We start from the raw sequence: 19,517 nt of genomic DNA, 5'->3' as shown, positions 1-19,517 counted from the left end.
CCACACAAAAAATATACAATTATTTATAATGTTTGATTTTGCATCTTTTGTCTGTCTGGGAGGAGATTAAATTCAAATAAGAATAAAAGATGGCACAGAAAGCTAGAGTACTGCGCAGAGATTTTATACTGTTATACTTTCTGCACATAAGGTAAAATAAAATTGGAAGAGAAGAAGGAAAAACAATATGTTGCATCTTCAAAAAATCTAATCACTAAGTGAATAAGGAGAAAATAGTTCTTCTTCTGTTCAGTTTCCCATCCCTCCCTTCCTTCTTCCCACCGTCTCCCATGAAAAAAAATCTAGAAATTTTAATTGCATCAGAATCTTTTTTTTTGTCTGTTAAGCTAATAAATCACCATTTTTCCTCAATAAACATTGATGATTTAACTGACAGTTTATTTTAAAAATAGATCAAGCATTTGGTCATGCAAGTGCTGTATTTTATCCCTAATGGAAATAATTAAACTTACTGAAATGCATGAAGAAGCAAAGAGGAAATAAAATAGCCATCTATCTTATCCAAAGGTCTACCCAGTGTCTTTACCAGAAAACATAAGATTTTACACCATGGTGCTATAAAAGCTGAAAAACAAATGCTCCATTCACCGTTGTCCTTGATCATTAACAAAGGGACAGGCTTTAGGATTTATGATAGTAGCAGGTACTGCAGTGACAATCTGTATGGTTCTCTATCTTCACATTGTCCTTAAGGGTAATCTTAAAAAAAGAACACACACACATATGACAAATAATTAGCATTAGCTGCACAGTAAAAACAGTATTTTCAAGTAAAATATGTCTGAAAACGTTTTCTTAACATCAAGGTACACTGGGCCTTTGGGGTACATGCACTAGAATGACCTCAACACCAACCTGTGAAGCTGTGTCAGCACTGGTTTTGGAACTGTAATGTGAAGGTTTTCAGTAGTGACATGCATAGTAACATAATTTGGTGTCCTTAATTTGGACACTTCTTGAAGCGTCTAATTTCCAGAAGTGTCAAGTAACCAATCTATGGCAAATCAGAAAGTGTCCTTAAAATACATCACATGGGAATTACAAAAATGAAGGCCACAAACACAACGAGTCACCTTCCCATTTAATCTCAACCAAATTCTAGCTGCTGCCTCAGGGCAAGTATAGCATTGCCAATGTAGAGTAAGATCTATGCTCTTCTCAGGTGAAGAGGAAGGATGGGTTCAGCATAGTTTCAAGACAGGTATCTGTCTCTCATTACAGCCAGTGGAGACCCAGTGTTCTCTTCAGCTGCACACACTGAGCTGTCAATTGCCATTTGAGATGTCAGAGGGTATCTCACCAAGCCTCTCACCAGCTGTCACCCTAGAAGCTCTTTCATGGTTCTGTGTCTCCCAGCCATACTCATGACTTCAGTACCTTAAAGTATTTCAAAGGTACCAAATCTGTGAGTGGGTAACTCAGCTGAACCTCTAGCTGACACACTTAATAAGCTTGATTCAGGTCACCATAGGATAGACACCTTAGCTCTTTTCAACTATGTCACCATTTATTACATAAAACTTAAGGTTCCTTCACTTGGAGCAGAATCATTCCCAAAATAATCAGATTTAGGAGAATCTCTCTTTAAAAGAACCTTCCAGATGACTGTTAAATGCTCACAGTACTTGCACACATTTATAGTTCCCTCTTGGTTATACTTTTAAAAGTAAAACACAATCTCAGTCTAACGAGCACTGATGATTTTGGTCCCTCTTTCCCATATATGTAATTGATAGTATTGACCAGACACCTTCCCAGAAAACTCCTGTCTATGCAGGAAAGAAACAAGGCAATTGACTTACTAAAAACAAACACACACTGCATAGTATTTAAGGGAAGTGTGCACATCCAGGAGACTTGAAAATACTGGGACAAGCCCAACACCAGAGCTGCAGGCATCATGAGACAAAGCAATTTCATAGAATTCAGTGGCACTGGACCAATTTCCTCATCCCAGCTGAATATCAGACTTGCTACTGGTTTATGCTTTGATTTCCTCTTTAGAAAAAAAGAAAGAACCAAGACACAAAGGATATAAATGCCAAGGATTCTTCCCTCAAATTGTTCTCCAGTGTCCACAAGCAAAACCATATTCTTTACTATTCACTGCTTCAGCTTAATATTGCATCCTAAAAGAGAAGCTTAAGCAGATCTCATTCTCACCCGCACCTTGGTAAAAGCCTTTGCTACGCAGCACGTTGCTTCTGATGTAATGTTCTTTGGAACAAGCATGGTCTTCTTGGACCTCATTGGGGTGGGATAGGCACGGGAGAAACAGCACCCAGTGCACTGGTAAATGGGTGCTCCTGGCTTGGAAAAGAATCTGTTCTCCCCTAGCTTGCACTCTGGACAACCTGCCATAAAAATATAAGGAAGATACTTTTACTTGGTATCCAGCTGTATTAGCATTTTCAAAAAGAAAGGGAAATTGCAGGCCATAAGAGGAAGCACAAGCCACATTCTGCTGCTTGATGTCTGCAGAACAGAAAAGCACAGCCACCAAAGCTCTCCTCCTCAGGTTTTTTCAACTCTGCAACATGAACCAGCCGTAAAACTAGGCTGTGGCTTTCTAGATAAACCACAAGCACTACCGTATCTCTTCTGGTTTTCTTTTCAATTTGGTGAGAGTTGTGAGGGTTTGTTTCTATGTTTACAGTACTAGCCGTACTAGAAAACTTCCCACTAGCTGTAGATAGTTAAAAGCACCAGCAGGATTTGTAGTGCTTCTTAAACATTGCCTGTTTTCAGGTAAGATGCTGTTATCAAGAGTTTAAAAAATGTTCAGTGATCTTGAATTCTTGTAGATTCTTGTAGATCACATTTTTCTATCTTTTATTTGTGACTAAATAAAAAACCCTGCAACCTCCAAAATACCCTTAAAATCTAATACGCATCTTTCATGGAAAGCTACACTATCAGCATCCCGTATTCTGGGCGCTACAGAGGAAAAATATTCTGCATATTATGAGGAAAAGCTGTGGTTCTGCTGTTCCTAATGTTACATCATCATTTAGATTGCAGGAGTACAAGAAACTAAATGTTTCTATTTGATAGTGTTTCAAGGATTAAGGTTACCCACACCAACTGGAGGACATGATCATCTCGGACATCCTTGACCTGGAGACCTTAAGTTTAGAGAATAAACAGGAAGTGTACTCATACTGAAATGGTCTTGATTTGTTAGACCCTCATTGTCAATAAATGAAACTGAATGATACAGTTTATGACCACATTTAGAAAACATGAAAATTTAATTAATACTCTCTATAATTGTTCTATTTCTGAATGCTGAAAGCAGCTTACCCTGCATGAGAAACTCTCCATCTGGGAAAGTATGAAGAAGATGTAGAAATACAGACAAAATGGTCAACGTGACAGCTGCATACTTCCCGTAGCAATCCATAATCTGCTTGGAAATACAAATACATGTATTTTTGAAGGACTGTTTTGCACTGGGTACAGTACCAGTATCTAGGGCTATACACAGATACAGCATTTACTGTAAGTAACAGAGATAATTTAGAACTGGGATCAAAAACTGAAAATGCAGTGTACTAATGTGCATTTTATAGACTCTGAAAATTGACTTCATTGCAATAACAAAGATATGCCTTTCTTTCTGGCCTTAATGATTCTTTGTTTCCTGAATAGTCATATAAGCCACAACACCTGAACTTCAAATCTCATAACCGTCTAAAATTTATGATAGACCAGTGTGCTGCTTTTGGCTGGGATAAAGTTAATTTTCTTCATAGTAGCTAGTGTGGGGATATGTTCTGGATTTTTGTTGAAAATAGGGTTGATAACCCAGGAATGTTTCCACTTTTGCTGAGCAGGGCTTGCACAGCATCAAGGCCTTTTCTGCTTCTCACCCCACCCCACCAGCAAGGAGGCTGAGGGTGCACAGGGAGTTTGGAGGGAACATGGCCAGGACAGGTGACCCCAACTGACCAAAGAGATATTCCACACCATATGACATCATGCTCAGCATATAAAGCTGGGGGAAGAAGGAAGGAGAGTAACATTTGGAGTGATGGCTTTCATCTTCCCAAGTAATCATGATGCATGATGGAGCCCTGCTCTCCCAGAGATGGTTGAACACCTGCCTGGCCATGGTAGAAAATCAAGTATAATTAAATGAGGATAGCTTTCACATAAAACAAATGTATGTCTTTATAGATTTTGCACATCCCCGGCAGACTCCCTGCAAGGACTGCCATGGTGATGCAAATGTTCAAATAATGCCTGCACACATCTGGAGGGAGAGCCAAACCTGAGGTTGTTCAAGAAGTGAAAGTCACTTGCCTGGTGTCATTATCTGAGATTGAACCTGGAGCACTGGCATGTGTACAAAGACAGTATTGATCAGCAGAGTGATGCTCCATCACTGCACAAATTCCCAGAGATATATGGGGATGTGGGACTGCTATACACAGGTCAGCAGGTCTTGGTTCATTGATTATACAGACATACAAAGCAGTCCTCAAAGGTAGCAGTCCAGAAGGCAGCAGAGCACAAGCCCTACAAGGTAACTTTGAAACCAGGAAAAAAAAGGAAAGCAAGCTCCATCCTTGCAGCAATAAGAAAAAGATCATGCCCAGACATGTGAGGCTGAGACCAAAGGCAGGATGAAAAGAGCATGGCCCCTGCCTGATAAGCGTTACCAAAGTGGAAAGAAACAAAGTTTATGAGTAAGACTGATGGGCAATGCATCCCAGTGCAATGAATGAAGGTAGTGGAAACAAGCATCTTCCCAATTAACACAGAAAAAAAAAATAGAGGAAAGAGAATGATCTGAAACCCAACTAAGCAGGATGGCAAAGACACTGATAAGGTGGCAGTTTCCAGGTGGCAAGGCGGGGTGCTGGGTACAAGTAACTTTACCTCCTCCCTCCCACCCGCCCAGTGAGTCAGTTCAAGCTGGCAGAAACAGACGATAAAGGAATTAAAAGCAGCCAATAACAATCAGGAAGAAAAAATACTGGCAACAATTTTGGAAGCATTGGAAATAAGCATTTAGAAGAGGTATCAAAATGTCAGTTCAATGCATGTATGTAGGTATGCATACAGGCTCTATGCAAACTGTGGTTATCCGTCTCTGCTGGGACTTATACCAGAAGCATTGGAAGCATTGAACATGGCTGTCAGGCTCCGGAGAAGCAGCTGCCAGCCCTCTGTGACCTGCTCTCTCGACAAGAGTAAGCTGTGTCTGCAGGAGAAAAGTGGTCCTTCACACTGTTTACATCCACAACCTGTTATGGTCCTGCCAAATATTTTGGGAACTGAATGGAGCTCAGCAGCATCTACAGAGCCACGCTGCACAGGTTGGCTAGATCCCTACCTGCAGAAAATAAAGTGCTTTTTTAAAGGTTGTTTTCTGCAGATCCTCTTTCCAACCGCATAGACAGGGTGTGACTTGCCTGCATTGGAACCTAGTTCCACAGTTTAATGTTAAACCCTGCTCCATCCAAGGGAACATTCCCCAGAGTGCAAGAAGTCAGCTGGAGGGTCTCATGCACCAGCAGAAGACAGACAGACTTTTCCAAATTATCTGTTTCCACATCATCCTGAGCCTTTTGATAGCCTAAATGCTTCAATGGCTCCAATAAAAGAAGCCAGCCATAGACTAACAGCACAACCCTAGACTGATTATCCTGTGTTTCATGTTTTTTGCTGAAGGCATCATGGCATCCTTCATCCTAATTTTTTCAAGAACACATAATGCTATGATTTGATACATTGTAAGGGCTCAAGGGAATCTCAGAGGGAAGTTTTTTACATTACATTAACCAAAAGGGGAATTGAAATTGCAGTTTTGCACTTCCTCTATTGAGTCAGATTGTCAAGCTCATACCAAACCACCAAAGAGACCTGTCAATAAACCACAGATGTGATCTCTACTTTTCCAGAGCAATAGCTGTTTTGTCTGATGATCTTACGTGAATTTTCTGACTGTGCTCATCCTGTTAACCCAGTTAATGTTCTCACCACTCATTTCATCTCACCATCAAATCCATGAAAGCTTTTGCTTTGTTCTATTAAATATTATCTTTCTTAAGCTACTGGGAAAATATATTATGCCTGTATTTCAGCGGCTCCTTTGGAAAGATGGTAATCTGAAATCTTTCCCAGCAGGTAAAGTCTCACCTCATTATTTACAATATCTTGTCTTTTTCTGTTAAAGACTCTAAACAGGCTGTGCAATGTTTGACATTCGACAGACATTGCCACCACTGAGCAGAAGAAAAACACAAAGTTACTCATGAAGAACACAAAGTTACTAATGAAGAAGTTTGGGGCCCAATCAGAAATCAAAAATTATCAATGTTTAGCTGCAATCTGATTCTAGAGCCTCATTTTCTCTTATTTACAAAGTTAGCTTAATCCCAAGCACTGATGTTTCTTAATCCCAAAGTAACTTTTAAGTTAACGTTCAAAGCAAAAAATTTGATGGAATAGAAGGAGAAGAAAATTTTTTGAGAAATGGGAAAGAGAATGTCAAAAATATGCAATTGTTCCTCTTTAATAATAATAAAAGAATAAAAATTTATTACCTCCCTTGTTCAACAAGAATAAATCAGAGAAACTGCAGGACGGTGTTTGAAGATGAGCTGTCCTTGATGCTTGGATGTAAGTTCCCAAAACTGAAGTATGAAAAAGTTGCATTTTCTTTTATACCAGTCAAAATCAGATCATATTTCTCGCCCACATCTAAGCCATTGGATCAACTGTACATTTTCTCTAATGACTGAACATCACTTTATGTAATTACCAGCCCACCATGCTGATCTTATCTTCAACCTGACTTTTATAAGGATTATTTTTTTTCTTATATAATGAAAGAAAGGTCAGATTGAGAGCACAAGCTCAGTGCTGTATGAGTTTCCTGGGGAACTCAAACACTGAACATCCATTTTTTGGCTGCAGTTTTCAGTGAACAGAACCTCATTTTCAAAAAAGAAACAAATTATGAATGTTTTCTCACACTTCTTTTTAAATTGGGGAATATTATTTAAAAAACAATCATGAAATACTACTATAGCAAAGGCATTTTTTTAGCAGAGAATAAAAACCAAAAAGCAGTAGTGATCAATACAAATATTTAGAAGAATGTGTGTTTGAATTTAATGTCTGGAAAATGTATGCATGGATAAACATAGAAACATAGAAGGATCACCTTTATAAAGGTAAGATTTCTGGCAGGATCTTATCTTGGTTTTAGAGTAAAGCTAACACAATTGACGCAGTTCTGAAAACTACACCAGAGTGCAGCTTTTAAGGCTTAGAGAACTAGTAAGCCCTCAATTTCAAGTGACAGAGTCTGTCGATGCTGGCTAAATGAGACAGGTCCTACTCTGCCTCCTGGCACCGAGGCCAAGTGGTACAGCAGGGCTTGCATCCATTCCACATTTCCCTTCTTCTTCTCAAAGGGGAGGTGAGCATTCAAACACCTTTTGGGAACAGCCCCTGGCAATGCAGACCTGGGTCCGTGCTCAAGACCCTGTCGTGTTTCCAAGTCCTGGAGACTTGAGGGAGGTTCATTTCAGAAGTCACAAGTTCACAGCAGAAGTTAGCTACCTAAACCCTGGTTACTCTCTCTGGATTGCCGTTACCGACAATAGAGAGAAATAGCCCAAAACATTTATTTCAATACAAAATTATGGCACTTTTTCAGTATGCCAATTTTTCACCATTGAGAACCCAGGGTAGCTACCTTGGACTGCTCACTGTCCTACCCAGAGAGATTTACAAATGCTTTACAGCTTAAAAAAAGCCTAAACAACCAAAGGCTTAAAATTACCTTTCAAGCACCTGCTTTGTGTCACACACTGATGGAAATGGGATGTTGAAAGAGACCCCCTGCAGCTTCTCCTGTTCCTATGAAAATGAGGCTTTTATTCGCAAAACAATCAGTCTCCTACAAAATGTTTATTGTATAGCTGGATTTGGTGAATTACACCTCTGTAGATTTCTGCTGTTCAGTTTTCTTCCCCTTGCCCTGACTCTCTTTTTAATAACAGCAGCACCCCCAGACTGCATTTGCTATTTCAGACACATTTATCGCAACCTTCATCACCTCTGCCTTCACTAACAACCTCATCTGCTTCAAGGTGTCAGACACCTTTTTCTCTTCCATTTGTTCAACTCATCACTGTAAAAAAGTTAAACTCAAAACAATTGTCCCCAGCCTACACTCGGCTTGAAATTGGCTTCTGTTTCACAACTGAAGATGGATTTCTCCACCTGTAAGCTTGTCTAGTTTTTTCAACCATATGTGCTGGTCTAATAAAAGATAAATCTTTAAAAAAGTCTCTCTCCCTACAAATCTTGCTTCATTTAATAACAAACATACGGTTGAAATTTGAAAGCTATTGGTAAACACAGTTTATTGAGAAGTGCTTCCCTGGAAGACAGAAGCTTAATATTTCTTGTCATTCAAAGTGAATTGATGAAAATTGCTGAAGCTTATAGAGTGCCTCTGTCCTGCCCATTTCGTACTCACCTCAGCTTGCAGTACTACAGGAAAACCAGGATGACTTGTAATGCTTCACAAAAGCTAGAAAACTATCTTCATAATCAGGAAAATAAGTAAACTTTGTATTGTATATTTGATACTTACTTACCTATGTATTGTAGCATATCGTCTACTAGTAAAAAGCAAAAGCTACTCAAAATGTATATTTCATTAGAAAGCTTCAAGCACAGTGACAATGTTATCCCCACAGTGAAAAAGAAAAATAAAAGTGCCCAAAACCTTGTACTCTTTCCCTATCAGAATGTATTAGGAATAAATCTTCTGAAGTCAGTGGAATTACACTGGTATAAAAGATAGTTTAAAAAAAAGCTCCTATATTTATTAAGAGGATTTCTTACTTTAGCTGCTCCAAATCTCCAACTAAAAATACTTGGTCAAATCTGTCTTAATGTGTGACTGAATGAGAAATGATAGAATGTGGCTCACTGTTTTGGAGGGGACAGGGGACCCTCTAGTTTATTAATTCACTTAGTGATACTCTTACAAGTTTTTTGCCACACTGGTATCGTGATTTTATGGTCTATAAAAGCACATGGATGAAAATTTAGGTAAATATGTACCCCAAACTGGACCATCAAATATGCTTTGCCAAGATCAGTATTTTGCCATTCTGGGTTGGAAAAATGCAATAAATTACTAAAATTTTCAAGTTTCTTCAAGGCTTTTTATGTTCCTAAATTAGACTGGGACTCTATTAAGGAACATATGTGATACTAAATATAGCATTTGTTAAGGCTGAAATCAGTGTGAGCTCAGCACCTAAATATTATTGAGTTTCAGAACTTTAGGCTCTTTTCTAGGAGTCCTACATCTCCTTCTCTGGCTTTCTCTGGAAAGGCGAGTCCACATCTCTTCCCTTGTTCTGCCAGATGCTGTCTCAGGGTATCTGTCCTACTTCCCTACTTAGCGATATCTGCTTATCTGCAGGCTGCTTCCTGATGCTGCCTCTTCCTTGCTAGAGGAAAGCTTTTCTACTTCACCACTCAGCACTGACACCCAGCACTGTCAGTAAAAGACTGGGGAAGGGCTCCCTTGCTTCAGAAAACAAATGCTTCTATTAAAAAACTCTATAAATAAACAGAATCACCCCCTCCCAGCGTGGTCACATATTAGCACTACTAAACAGAATCTGTCTGCTTTTAATAAGGGCAATACAAGGTTTGCTATACTTTACCCCAGCAGAAAAGACTGTAGAGAGCACACCTAACTTTTTTTTTTTTTTTTTTAATTACTGCTCTGTTTATCCCTGCCTTCTTTATTGGTCTTCCTAATCCCTGCAGGGAAGCAAATGAGAAAAAAAAACAAACTTTAAAATGAAGTTTTGATAGCATTTTTGGCTTGGATGGACAAGCAGGTTGCATTTTGGAGGATTTTTTTTCAATAATAATTAAATTACATTTCAGAACTTCGTCCTAATGCAACCAAAATCCACCCTTAATCATTTGTGCAAAATCAGAAAAGCCTCCATATGAGAGAATTAAATGCTTACCAAATGCCAGAAACTTCTCTTTTCTTCTCCCTTGCAATCTTTAAATGCCTCCTTAATATCTTTGTCCAGCCCTGCCCTACAGGCTGACAAAGCACCCTCAAGTGTGAGCCTGCACCAGAAGGCTTCCTGAAGCACTATCTTCTGCATTTTGGGTGTCACTTCCTTCATTTCTTATGCTATCTTCCAGATGTTCCAGGAGGAGAGAGGCTCCCACATACCACAAGTCACTCTGCACTGACATAGGCAAATTATCAGAGTTGTTGAAGAGAGAGAACAACCAGAATGAGTGAGAGCATATCCTGGAGAGAAAAACTTGCTGGGTATTCAAAGGACAAAAGAAGTAATTTAACTGTTAAATAAAAAGATAGGCAAGTACTTCAGTATTTCACTGAGTCTCCCTAATCCTTCTCAGTTTGCTCCTAATTTTTTCAGCTGCCATCTGTTTATTCCCAGAGACAGTAACACCAGCTCAGTGCGTATATGTGTGTATGTATATACATATATATGTGTAAAAAAGGCTCCCCAAGGCAACAGAAAATACAGATACACACCATTATGAGCTCCTGTCTGCCAAAATACTTCATAATGTGTTATGCAGACAGTGAAAGTCAATTTTTATGTTCTTTTACAGATGTTTTCAACTGATTATCCAAAATTATCTCTCAAAGCAATACTTCTTGGCCTCAGACTCCTTTGTTTAAAATTGATGGGAGTTCTGCCATTATTTCAAATGACACTGGATCAAAACTTTTAAGATTAGCTATTAGTGTTCTCAAGCTTCAGCCAAACATTGATTATTCTGAGATAATAAGGCTTTCAGTACTCATTGCACATAAATAATTGACTGGAAAGCCTCTCCTAGTCTAAAACCATAGTGTAAAGAGGGTTCACTAATACATTTTTTTTTGTTGTTTTTAAAATAATTAATATTATAGACTATGGCACTTCAGAAATACGTGCAATAAACATTATTTCATGCAAGCTAAGTGAAAACTGTGCCATTGAAGAAAATCAGAAAGATTATAAGGAAGAGATATAGTTTTTTCTCCTTTCTTACTGCAACTTTTCAAGGTCAAAATGTTTAATCATTGCTTGTTATTAGGCAACTTACAGTACTAATAGGATGATGATTTCTGTTTTGCTCTGCTTTCATGTGTCTTCTATGAATAGGTTTATTTGAAATCCAATTCCTCTGAGCAAATTTAGGATAATATTACAATTCTCACAGCGTCATGGAACAGCAAACAAAATGTCATTAACGTGTAGGTTTAACCTCAAGGGCTTTAGAGATTGCATTTCAATATTATTTTTCTCTACTTTTAATTAACAAAAGTGACTACACCTTGTATGATGACTAAATGAGATCACAAACTCAGGAAGGTCTGTTCCTGTGATGTATAGCACTGCTGAGTGGAAGTAACCAGGTTTGTTAGATTCCTGAAACATTAATTATTATTAATTGATTTATTATCAGACAGAGGTAATATACTGGACTACATAGACTTCTGATCAAACTGTTTATGTCAATTAATATATTCCTGCACCACAAGGGTAGCCCCGTCAGGGTAGCCCTTGAGAAATAGATAATTCTGCCTTACTTTAAACATATTTCATCATTTATCTCTTTTTCTTGAAAAAATCCACTAAACACACACACACACAGCCCCCCAAACCATATAAGTGGATCATTGTATGTGAGGTTTAGACCTAATAAACAGCCATGTAAAAGTGAAATGCATACCTCTAGTGCAGCTAAAACAAAGAAGCCTGATCAATAATGCAGGATGTCTCATTTATACAACTAGCTATTTCAGCACTCATTATCTTATACAGTAATGATTGTTCAGACAATTAGCTATTATCCTTTTCTAGCCCCAAATCTGAATGCTTTCATATGCTCACCGCATTACCTCTTCTATTAGTAGAGGTTTATATTATTAATTACTTTCACATTTCATAGAACTGTATTTCTTGCTTTTTACAAATGAAAGCAGAAAAAATGCTAAGGTTCCTCAAATTCCAATCAAATTATAGCAAGCAAGAAGTAGCCTAAAGTGCTGACTAAAAAAAAAAAAAATGCACTGACATAGAAACTTAGCTGGAGAAAGGTTTCTGAAGAAAACAGGTTATTTCTATCACATTACCAAGAGGATCATTACCAGGTTGCTGTTACCCTCTCTACTGTTACTGCACAGAGAAAAGTGGCTGCCAGGTATCTGGCTGAGTAAAAAATTCACCATACTTAGGTTCCATATTGCAGCAGCACCTAAGAAACCCACACAGAGAACAAGCAGATAGCAGTCTCCTGCCCTGGAGAACTAACCATCTCATACTGTCTTTGGGGGAGTAAAGTGATTCCCCCAAACTCCTTCTCTTCAACCCACTCGGGCATTCTTCTTAAGACATTAGATATCAAACTAATGTTTGACATGTTCTGGGCCTCACCAAAATTTTCAGACAAGGTCTTAGGTCTACACAGAGCAGCAGGTCATTTCCCACACTCGCAGAGATCTCTTCTGGTCATGTCTAAGCAATTCCTTCATACAGCCACTTACCCTTTGGAGGAATGGTGCACAGCATTTGTTTCACATTTGCCAGAGACTTTCAGAGCAACTAATAAAGGAAATGAGACATGGTATTTGGCTGTTGGTGTGACTCAGCACACAGAAAACAGGTTAGAGTGTTATAATTAATGACATGTTGGAAAGTAAAGCGGGCCAGCGTTGTCCACCTCCGTACAGTTGTCTATCAGAAATAAAAAGGGCTTACATTTACATAATAACACTTCAAAATAGATCTTACAGTGCTTTGAAAGCTGGATATGTAGGGTTGATTTCCCACATTGTTGAAATATAGCCATTCTCACACAGCAGAACAGTAGCCATTCACTGCCAGCAATATTACATGGCTGTCCTCAGGGGCCAGCAATCCATTACATTTACATCTCAAATTTAGGCTAAATGTCTATCTAAGTAAACTATAAAGGTCTAAGCTGTAAATTTGGGAGCAGGGAGGAGGCAGGGAAGGCAGTGAGAAAACCAGTAAAAATTTAAAAGCTGTTGTTTTATATTATTTTGTGATTGACACTATTTCTTCAGGTAAGTTTAGAACACAAAATGAAAGAGCTAAGAAATGACTGAATAAAGTTTCCTGTTCCGATGGTCTAGATGGTGTGTGTGTCCTCTTTTCAGACATGAGAAATACAGTAGGAAATGCTTCAGGGGATCACTCCCTGCTTCAGCTCTCAGGAATTACTTTGTTCATGCAACATTCTGTATGCACGTCAATAGTAACCTGTCAAGAAGTATAGATTATTGATATTTTACCCTTGCACAAATGCACAGAAGGAGAAAAGCTACCACAGAAGGATTCAAATCCCCTCAAATTTAGACATCTGCAGTACAGATGGCCAATGCCCATACTGGATGATCTGGCAGTCAGTTGAAAGATAAAGGCATTTTCAGGGTGCCATTCAACTACTCTGTCCTAGCTCTTACCTTAGAATAAAATGGGTGATGCCCTCCAATTGTTTGTTTCTCTCCACTGCTTATAGACAGACCAAGAAAGTTGGCTTAGATAGTCATATCCATTCTTTAAGATACAATGGACTAGACTAATCCAGTCCAAAGCATCTTTAATGTCTAATATGCTGGAATGGATATAATCATGCTTTTTCTTTTGCAGTTAGACAATCTGAGAGACATGCTATAAGTAGAAGTTCACTGTAACTTTCCACAGCATATCCAGGAGGTTACAAAGGGGAGGTGTCGCGGACGAGGGCAGGTCCGAGAAGCTCAGTTCTGACACTGCCCCGCAGGGCCTGCAGGGTAGTCCGTTGGAAGCGCGGAGCTTCCCAGAGAGACACAGCAGTCTGAGGCACGAGCGTGGTGAATCAAAAGATGCAGGCTCTTTTGGAAGGACTCCAGAGGGTTTATTGTAGGATCAGGAGAAGGACGGGAGAGTGGAGAAGGACTGGAGGCGTCCGCAGAAGAGCCTCGAGAAGGGTTGTGTAATGGGTTATAACGGACACTGAGAGGGGTTGTTCAATGGGTTATAATGGACACTGAGAGGGGAGGAGTTTTTGGCTTGCAGGCCAATGGAGATACATATACAGAAGAATGACAAGGGAAACATCCAATAGGCTATTTACGGACGAGGGAGAGACATTAAACTGAACCAATCATTGTAGACTCTACATTGGAACAAAGGCGAACATTCTAGAAAGGATCCATATAAGGGGATGAAGAGGAGGAGAGGTGGGTAGCCAACCAAACACCCGAAAGGTGCATATTCATGAGTTGAGCCCTGGAGCATCTTGGGATTGACTCACTTAGTCACCGTGAGCTAGACATAATTCTCTTCCCAGGACTCTTCTGGGGCCCACAGACTCGTTGGCAGACGTGGGGTGGACAGCTCTGCAAGGGCTACCACAACAGGGAGGAAAGGGAGGATTGATCTTATCTGCTAATTGCCTCCTAGATTCTTTGTCTATGTTCTTTGTAATCTCTTGACTCAGTGAGGTATTTATCTTGAAAATTCTCTGAAGCAGAGGCCATCTTTTTATTCAAAACATTTTTATCCATGATGCGAGCTCCTACATAGTATAACAACTACAGATCAACATGCTGCTGGCTTGATACTGAGAAGGGAATGCACTGCATCCTTCGAATGGATGGTGCTGCAAATGCGGCAGACTTTCAGGAACATAATCACCTTCACAGGTAGGAGTTACTTCACCAACACCTAGAGTCTGATAGGCAGAGAAGTTTACAGACTAACACAAAATGTATTTAACAATATTGGGTCTGAATTCGTAAAAATATGTATTGAGGTCTGTCAGCTTGTAGAGTCTTTGGTAGAGGCAGATAATCACAGACTGGCAAAAAGTCATGCTGGCAAGTGCCACACAAAATCTTTAAAGCAAACCTTCAGCTCCAGCTTCATTATGTTGATATCTGAGAGTGCACTCCACACTACTCTAAGAAGGTAATCAGACCTTTTGGCTAGCAAGCTAATAAAAACATTTCAATGTCACCACTTGTTAACTGACTGTACTTTTTTTTTTCTGCTAATATCTTTTAAAGTTGTTATGGCAGGTTTTTTAAAAACATTTAAAACGCCATATCTAAACATTAGGTGGGAAACTCAGAGATAGTACAGCTTTGCTACTTCTACTGGCTAGGACCAAATACTACCAAGCTAAGTATGACTAGGGAACAAATGTTAACATTTGATATGCCTTGTCAAGCTGAAACATACATTTTTAATTTAAACAGAGCTTCACTGTAACACTGAACCAGGCAGAGTGCACTGGCCAGTGAAACCAGATTTGCTGCTGTTTGATATGCTGCAGAACATGGCAATACAAGTGATTCATTACAGCAAATAAGGTCACAAGTTTACTATTGATTTATTAGTTTAAAGGGTTGTGTGTGTGAAATCAGCTCACTCTGACAGAGAAAAGTAAAGCTCAGTGCCAATATCTTTGTGTTTTAACAGTTTCCTGGCTGTTTGCTTTAGGTCTTCCACCAATGCTGTTTTAATGTGCAGTGAAACAGAGGAAGCAACATTTCTGGGAACTTTTTCAGACTGACATCCATAGCAATATGCTTTATAAAGCTATAGTAAGCAAGCCATGAATTAGTACTCACAAATACATTATTAGTATTCCTCAGAGCACAACTTGCAGAATTGCTCGGTGCAAACAGGCAGGACAGGGAATGTAGTGAGTAATGGGTTCAGTTTCCTGAGGTGGACAAAAGGGTCCTCTGTGATTACCATCAGTTTATGTTGGACTTATTCATCCTGCTGTCTGTGAACCAGTGCTGGGTCACAAGTATCTGGGTGGTGGTCTAGCAAATGCTTCCAAGAAGAAATATGAATCCTATGCACATGCTTTCCCTCCCACTCAACAAAATCCTACATAAAAAATTGTGATCAGTGCCAGATACAAATGAGGAATGAGCAAGCGCTAACCATGGAGAAAGTGATTCATCAGTCTAGCAAATTAAAGTCTAACAAAATAAAACTGAATACAGAGGAAAAAATGGGGAAGAGGAATAAGGAAAAGAAGCTGGCATGGATATGAACTGACACTTTCCTTATTTACCATATTTGGAAACTATCTTTGAAGGAATGGCTACATATAACCTGCAAAATTTATTTGAATGAGCCTGAGATTTGTCTGATCACACAGAGGCAACTGCAATGCCATAGAGACAGCTGAACTGACTTTCTATATTCCTTCAGAATCAAAAGCAGGGGAAAAGGCACTTCTAGACCTATTTTTGACAACTATCTCAGGCCAAGGTAAATTGACCACTCTCCTTGGTTGTAAGAGGAACCTAGACATCTTATCTCAGGTGTAGGCATGTACAGCTGCACTTCAGATTCTTATATTTGGCCAGATAAGTTTCACAGCAAGTCCCAAAATATCAAAACCTCACCTTTTAGCAGCCCACCTAAATACTCTACCTATTCCCAATTTCAACCACTACAGTTTTTGTCAAAGCATCACTACAGACACCAATGTTCTGAAAGCAGGTTTAAAAAGGCCAAGGCAGGTATCAACACAGGATTTAGAGGCATCCTGCAGGCACCAAATGGCACCAGGATATCCACCGCTGTGATATGGCCTCACATCCACAGACCAGTTCAGTCACAAAAGAAGTAGAGACACAGCAGTGTGCTGCCTCACCTGAATTACTGTGTTCAGCTGAGAAGCAAGGCTTGTCACTGGAGACACAGCAACATCCCGGTGTCATTGGATTGCTGCCGTACTCAGGATCAGCACACGTTAGGCGCCTCGGCACGTTTCCCTACTCGGGGTGGAGCTCCCACGATCAGCCTGCCCGCGGCCAAAGACAAGAGTCTAGCTTGAGGCTAGGCTGGCACACGCCCTGCCTTTAACACCTCGCTACACCCAGCCGTGACTCCGCTCACCTCTGCGCTGCCGCCCGACCGACACACCCTTCGCAGCGATCCCGGCGTGCAGAGGGAGAGATAATATCAACAGAAACCAGATATTCAAACACAATTCAGGGCAGGGGATCACACCGGGTCCCCAAGTGAGCAGTCTGCAGTTGTTTGCAGAGCAGCCGCTGGTGTGAAGTCTCATTAACTTGGGTAATGTCGCAAGTCCCGGTGATTTCAGAGGCATTTAATCATGTACTTACACGTTGGCTGAGAGGGGTTACACAAGCACACACGCTTTGCTGATTACAACAATTTTTTGACACTAAGCACACATGTTGTAAAATGGTACTGGGATTGTCAAGTACAAGCTTGTAGAGTCCAACTCTTGACCCCATGATACTTAGGGGGGAAAAAAGTTAGAGGTGGTTAAGTTAGCAGGCTGTGACAAAATTAACTATGAATGTTCAGAGAATTAACTGAAGTAATGTTTGAATCATTGATGATGATTTTCAAGAAAAAACTGCAAGCAAGGAAGGTTCAAACCCTAGAAAAGTATAAATGCAAACTTATTTTTAAAAGAGAGAATAGAGAACTTCGAGCATTATATATTGTCAAACTAACTTTTATCCCCTGAAATAGAACAAATTATTAAATAAAAATTTGTAAATACCTGGAAGGTTATGATAATTGTTAAAAATCAGTTGAAATGCATTAGTCATGAAAAGAATTGTATCAATTGATGTTAATCTCATTCTCTGACAGGATAATTGCTTTAGCAAATAAATGCAAATAGCAGATATGGTGCATCACGACAATGACAAGCTTTTGACATTGTTCCACACAGCATTTCACTAAGTAAGCCACGTCAGTGCATTCCAGAGGTAAGTAGCAACCCAGTAGGTGCACAACATTTGTAAAATTGCTCCCAGAGTGCAGTAATTGATGGTTTGTTGTCATTCTGGGAAGCTTTCTCAGGAGGAGCGCACAGTACGTCATCCTGGGAACAGTTTTATAGCGCACATCCATTAACAGCCTGGCCGATGGCACATGAGTGCACTGACACAGTTTGGCAGTGACATCAGCTTGGGTAAAGTGGCAAAGTGCTTTGAAGGATGGAAATAGCACTAAAAATGGGACTTGAAGAATCAGCCTAAAATCAATCAGACAAAATACAAACCAGACAACATTTTGGAAAGGGAAATCTAATGAGGGCAGAAAGTTAAATATAGAATAGGAAATGACTGTGTAGGCAGAAAACAATGCGGGAGATCACAAACTAGAGCCAACAATGTAATAGATGACACAAAGAATAATCATTCCATTTAGCGCTGGCAAAGTCCCAGCAAGTGTAGAACTGGGTTGTGCACTGGTCACTGTGCTCCAAGAAATAAAAATTGCAGTCCATCGTGGAGGGTAGTGGACACATAACAGCAAGGAGAATAGGAAATACCAGCTGTGAGGAAAGCTGAAGGAATGAGGTTTATGTGGCTTAGAAATAGAGCAGTAAATTGAGAAATAAAGAGCTCGAGGAGAGATATTATAGTAGCACTCAAAAATGTAGTAAGCTGCCATAAAAGATTTGGTGGCTATTGTTCCACCATGACAACTAGAGGAAGAACAAAGATCAGATGAATTTCCAGCAGGGATTTAAGTCAAGTATTATGAATCCAATCAAACAGTTCAGATTGCAAAGCATTTAAACAGGCTATTTTAGAGGCTGTGAAATCTTCCTTCCAGAAGTCCTGAGCTTGTTTCTTTTGAAATGCCACACAACAACTTTGTTTGTGTGAATAATAAAAACACTAAAGGTGTACATGGTCATCAGTGAGTTTGAAAGTCTATTTGGTCTCTATAAGCCAAAAGTTACTCAGCATTGCTACATCATTGCAAGGCCACATCGCAATGATTCACTGTGTCTGTAAACACGGGCTTGAAGGGCAACAGGATCAAACCTACATTTTTCCTATGCACAATAGTGCCTAAGTAATGGCATGCGCGTCTCAGATCTTTTAATGTAGCATAATTTAATGCAGGTTTTGTATTTGAATAGTATGCATAAATCACTGCAAAAGAATTGTTACCTCACTATAAGAAAGGAGCTACTAAACTGTGTATTCTAGACAAAGGAAATATTTTTCAAGAGGTTTGCCTGAGGGGGGATTTAACAGAGGAAGTTAATGCATTCCAGCAAGAATCTCCATCACTATATCAGTGGATTAATTGTAAGTAAATCTAAGGCTCTGAGTGAGGAAAATTTGTAGCACAAGGAATGTTGATGAAAAGTGTAGGATGGCTGCTGAAGATAAATACATAGTTTGAAACTAATTTTTAACTTGATATATTTTTTCAGCATTTTGTTATTCCCATGACGAACTCTCAGCTATAAGAATGAGGTTTTGATTTAATTCCAAGAAATCATTTTTTAATCAAGAATTCATTAAATTTCCATCTTTTCATTTTCACTGCAGTGACTTCTTTCTCTGTGCAATGATTTTACCATCTGATTGCAATCAATATTGCTGTAACAGGCAGTATGTGTAGTTCATCATCAGCCAG

General features: G+C 39.4%; 1 protein-coding gene across 3 annotated transcripts; it reads right to left on the bottom strand.

The window, feature by feature from the left end:
• Nucleotides 1-378: 378 nt before the first annotated feature.
• CGA (glycoprotein hormones, alpha polypeptide) lies at nucleotides 379-17,024 on the bottom strand. 3 transcript variants are annotated; one of them, XM_085057406.1, is made up of 5 exons: nucleotides 16,744-16,819; nucleotides 10,047-10,275; nucleotides 3,325-3,427; nucleotides 2,191-2,375; nucleotides 379-720 (listed from the first exon to the last, which is right to left on the bottom strand). In XM_085057406.1, exons 2-5 carry the CDS (start codon nucleotides 10,212-10,214, stop codon nucleotides 643-645), a joined length of 534 nt encoding a protein of 177 aa, XP_084913532.1. In that variant the 5' UTR covers nucleotides 10,215-10,275; nucleotides 16,744-16,819; the 3' UTR covers nucleotides 379-642. The 3 variants fall into 3 exon arrangements, with proteins under 3 accessions (XP_084913532.1, XP_084913531.1, XP_084913533.1); XM_085057405.1 differs by having other exon boundaries at nucleotides 10,047-10,280; nucleotides 16,744-16,803; XM_085057407.1 differs by lacking the exon at nucleotides 10,047-10,275 and having other exon boundaries at nucleotides 16,744-17,024.
• Between the last annotated feature and the right edge of the window lie 2,493 nt (nucleotides 17,025-19,517).

This window comes from Lichenostomus cassidix, chromosome 3, assembly GCF_008360975.1.
Source record: "Lichenostomus cassidix isolate B80296 chromosome 3, HeHo_3.0, whole genome shotgun sequence".
Lineage (NCBI taxonomy): Eukaryota > Metazoa > Chordata > Aves > Passeriformes > Meliphagidae > Lichenostomus > Lichenostomus cassidix.
The sequence above is the reverse complement of the archived record's forward strand: the minus strand, read 5'-3'. Positions and strand labels throughout refer to the sequence as shown.

Bases quoted from the DNA above. Each gene is read 5' to 3' on its own strand.
- CGA (XM_085057406.1), bottom strand. From the start codon at position 10,214: ATGAAGGAAGTGACACCCAAAATGCAGAAGATAGTGCTTCAGGAAGCC. The intron at 3,428-10,046 runs GTAAGCATTTAA...ATTTCCAAGCAG, and splicing joins AGAGAAGTTTCTGGCATTTG to ATTATGGATTGCTACGGGAA. The intron at 2,376-3,324 runs GTAAGCTGCTTT...TTTTTATGGCAG, and splicing joins TGGAGAGTTTCTCATGCAGG to GTTGTCCAGAGTGCAAGCTA.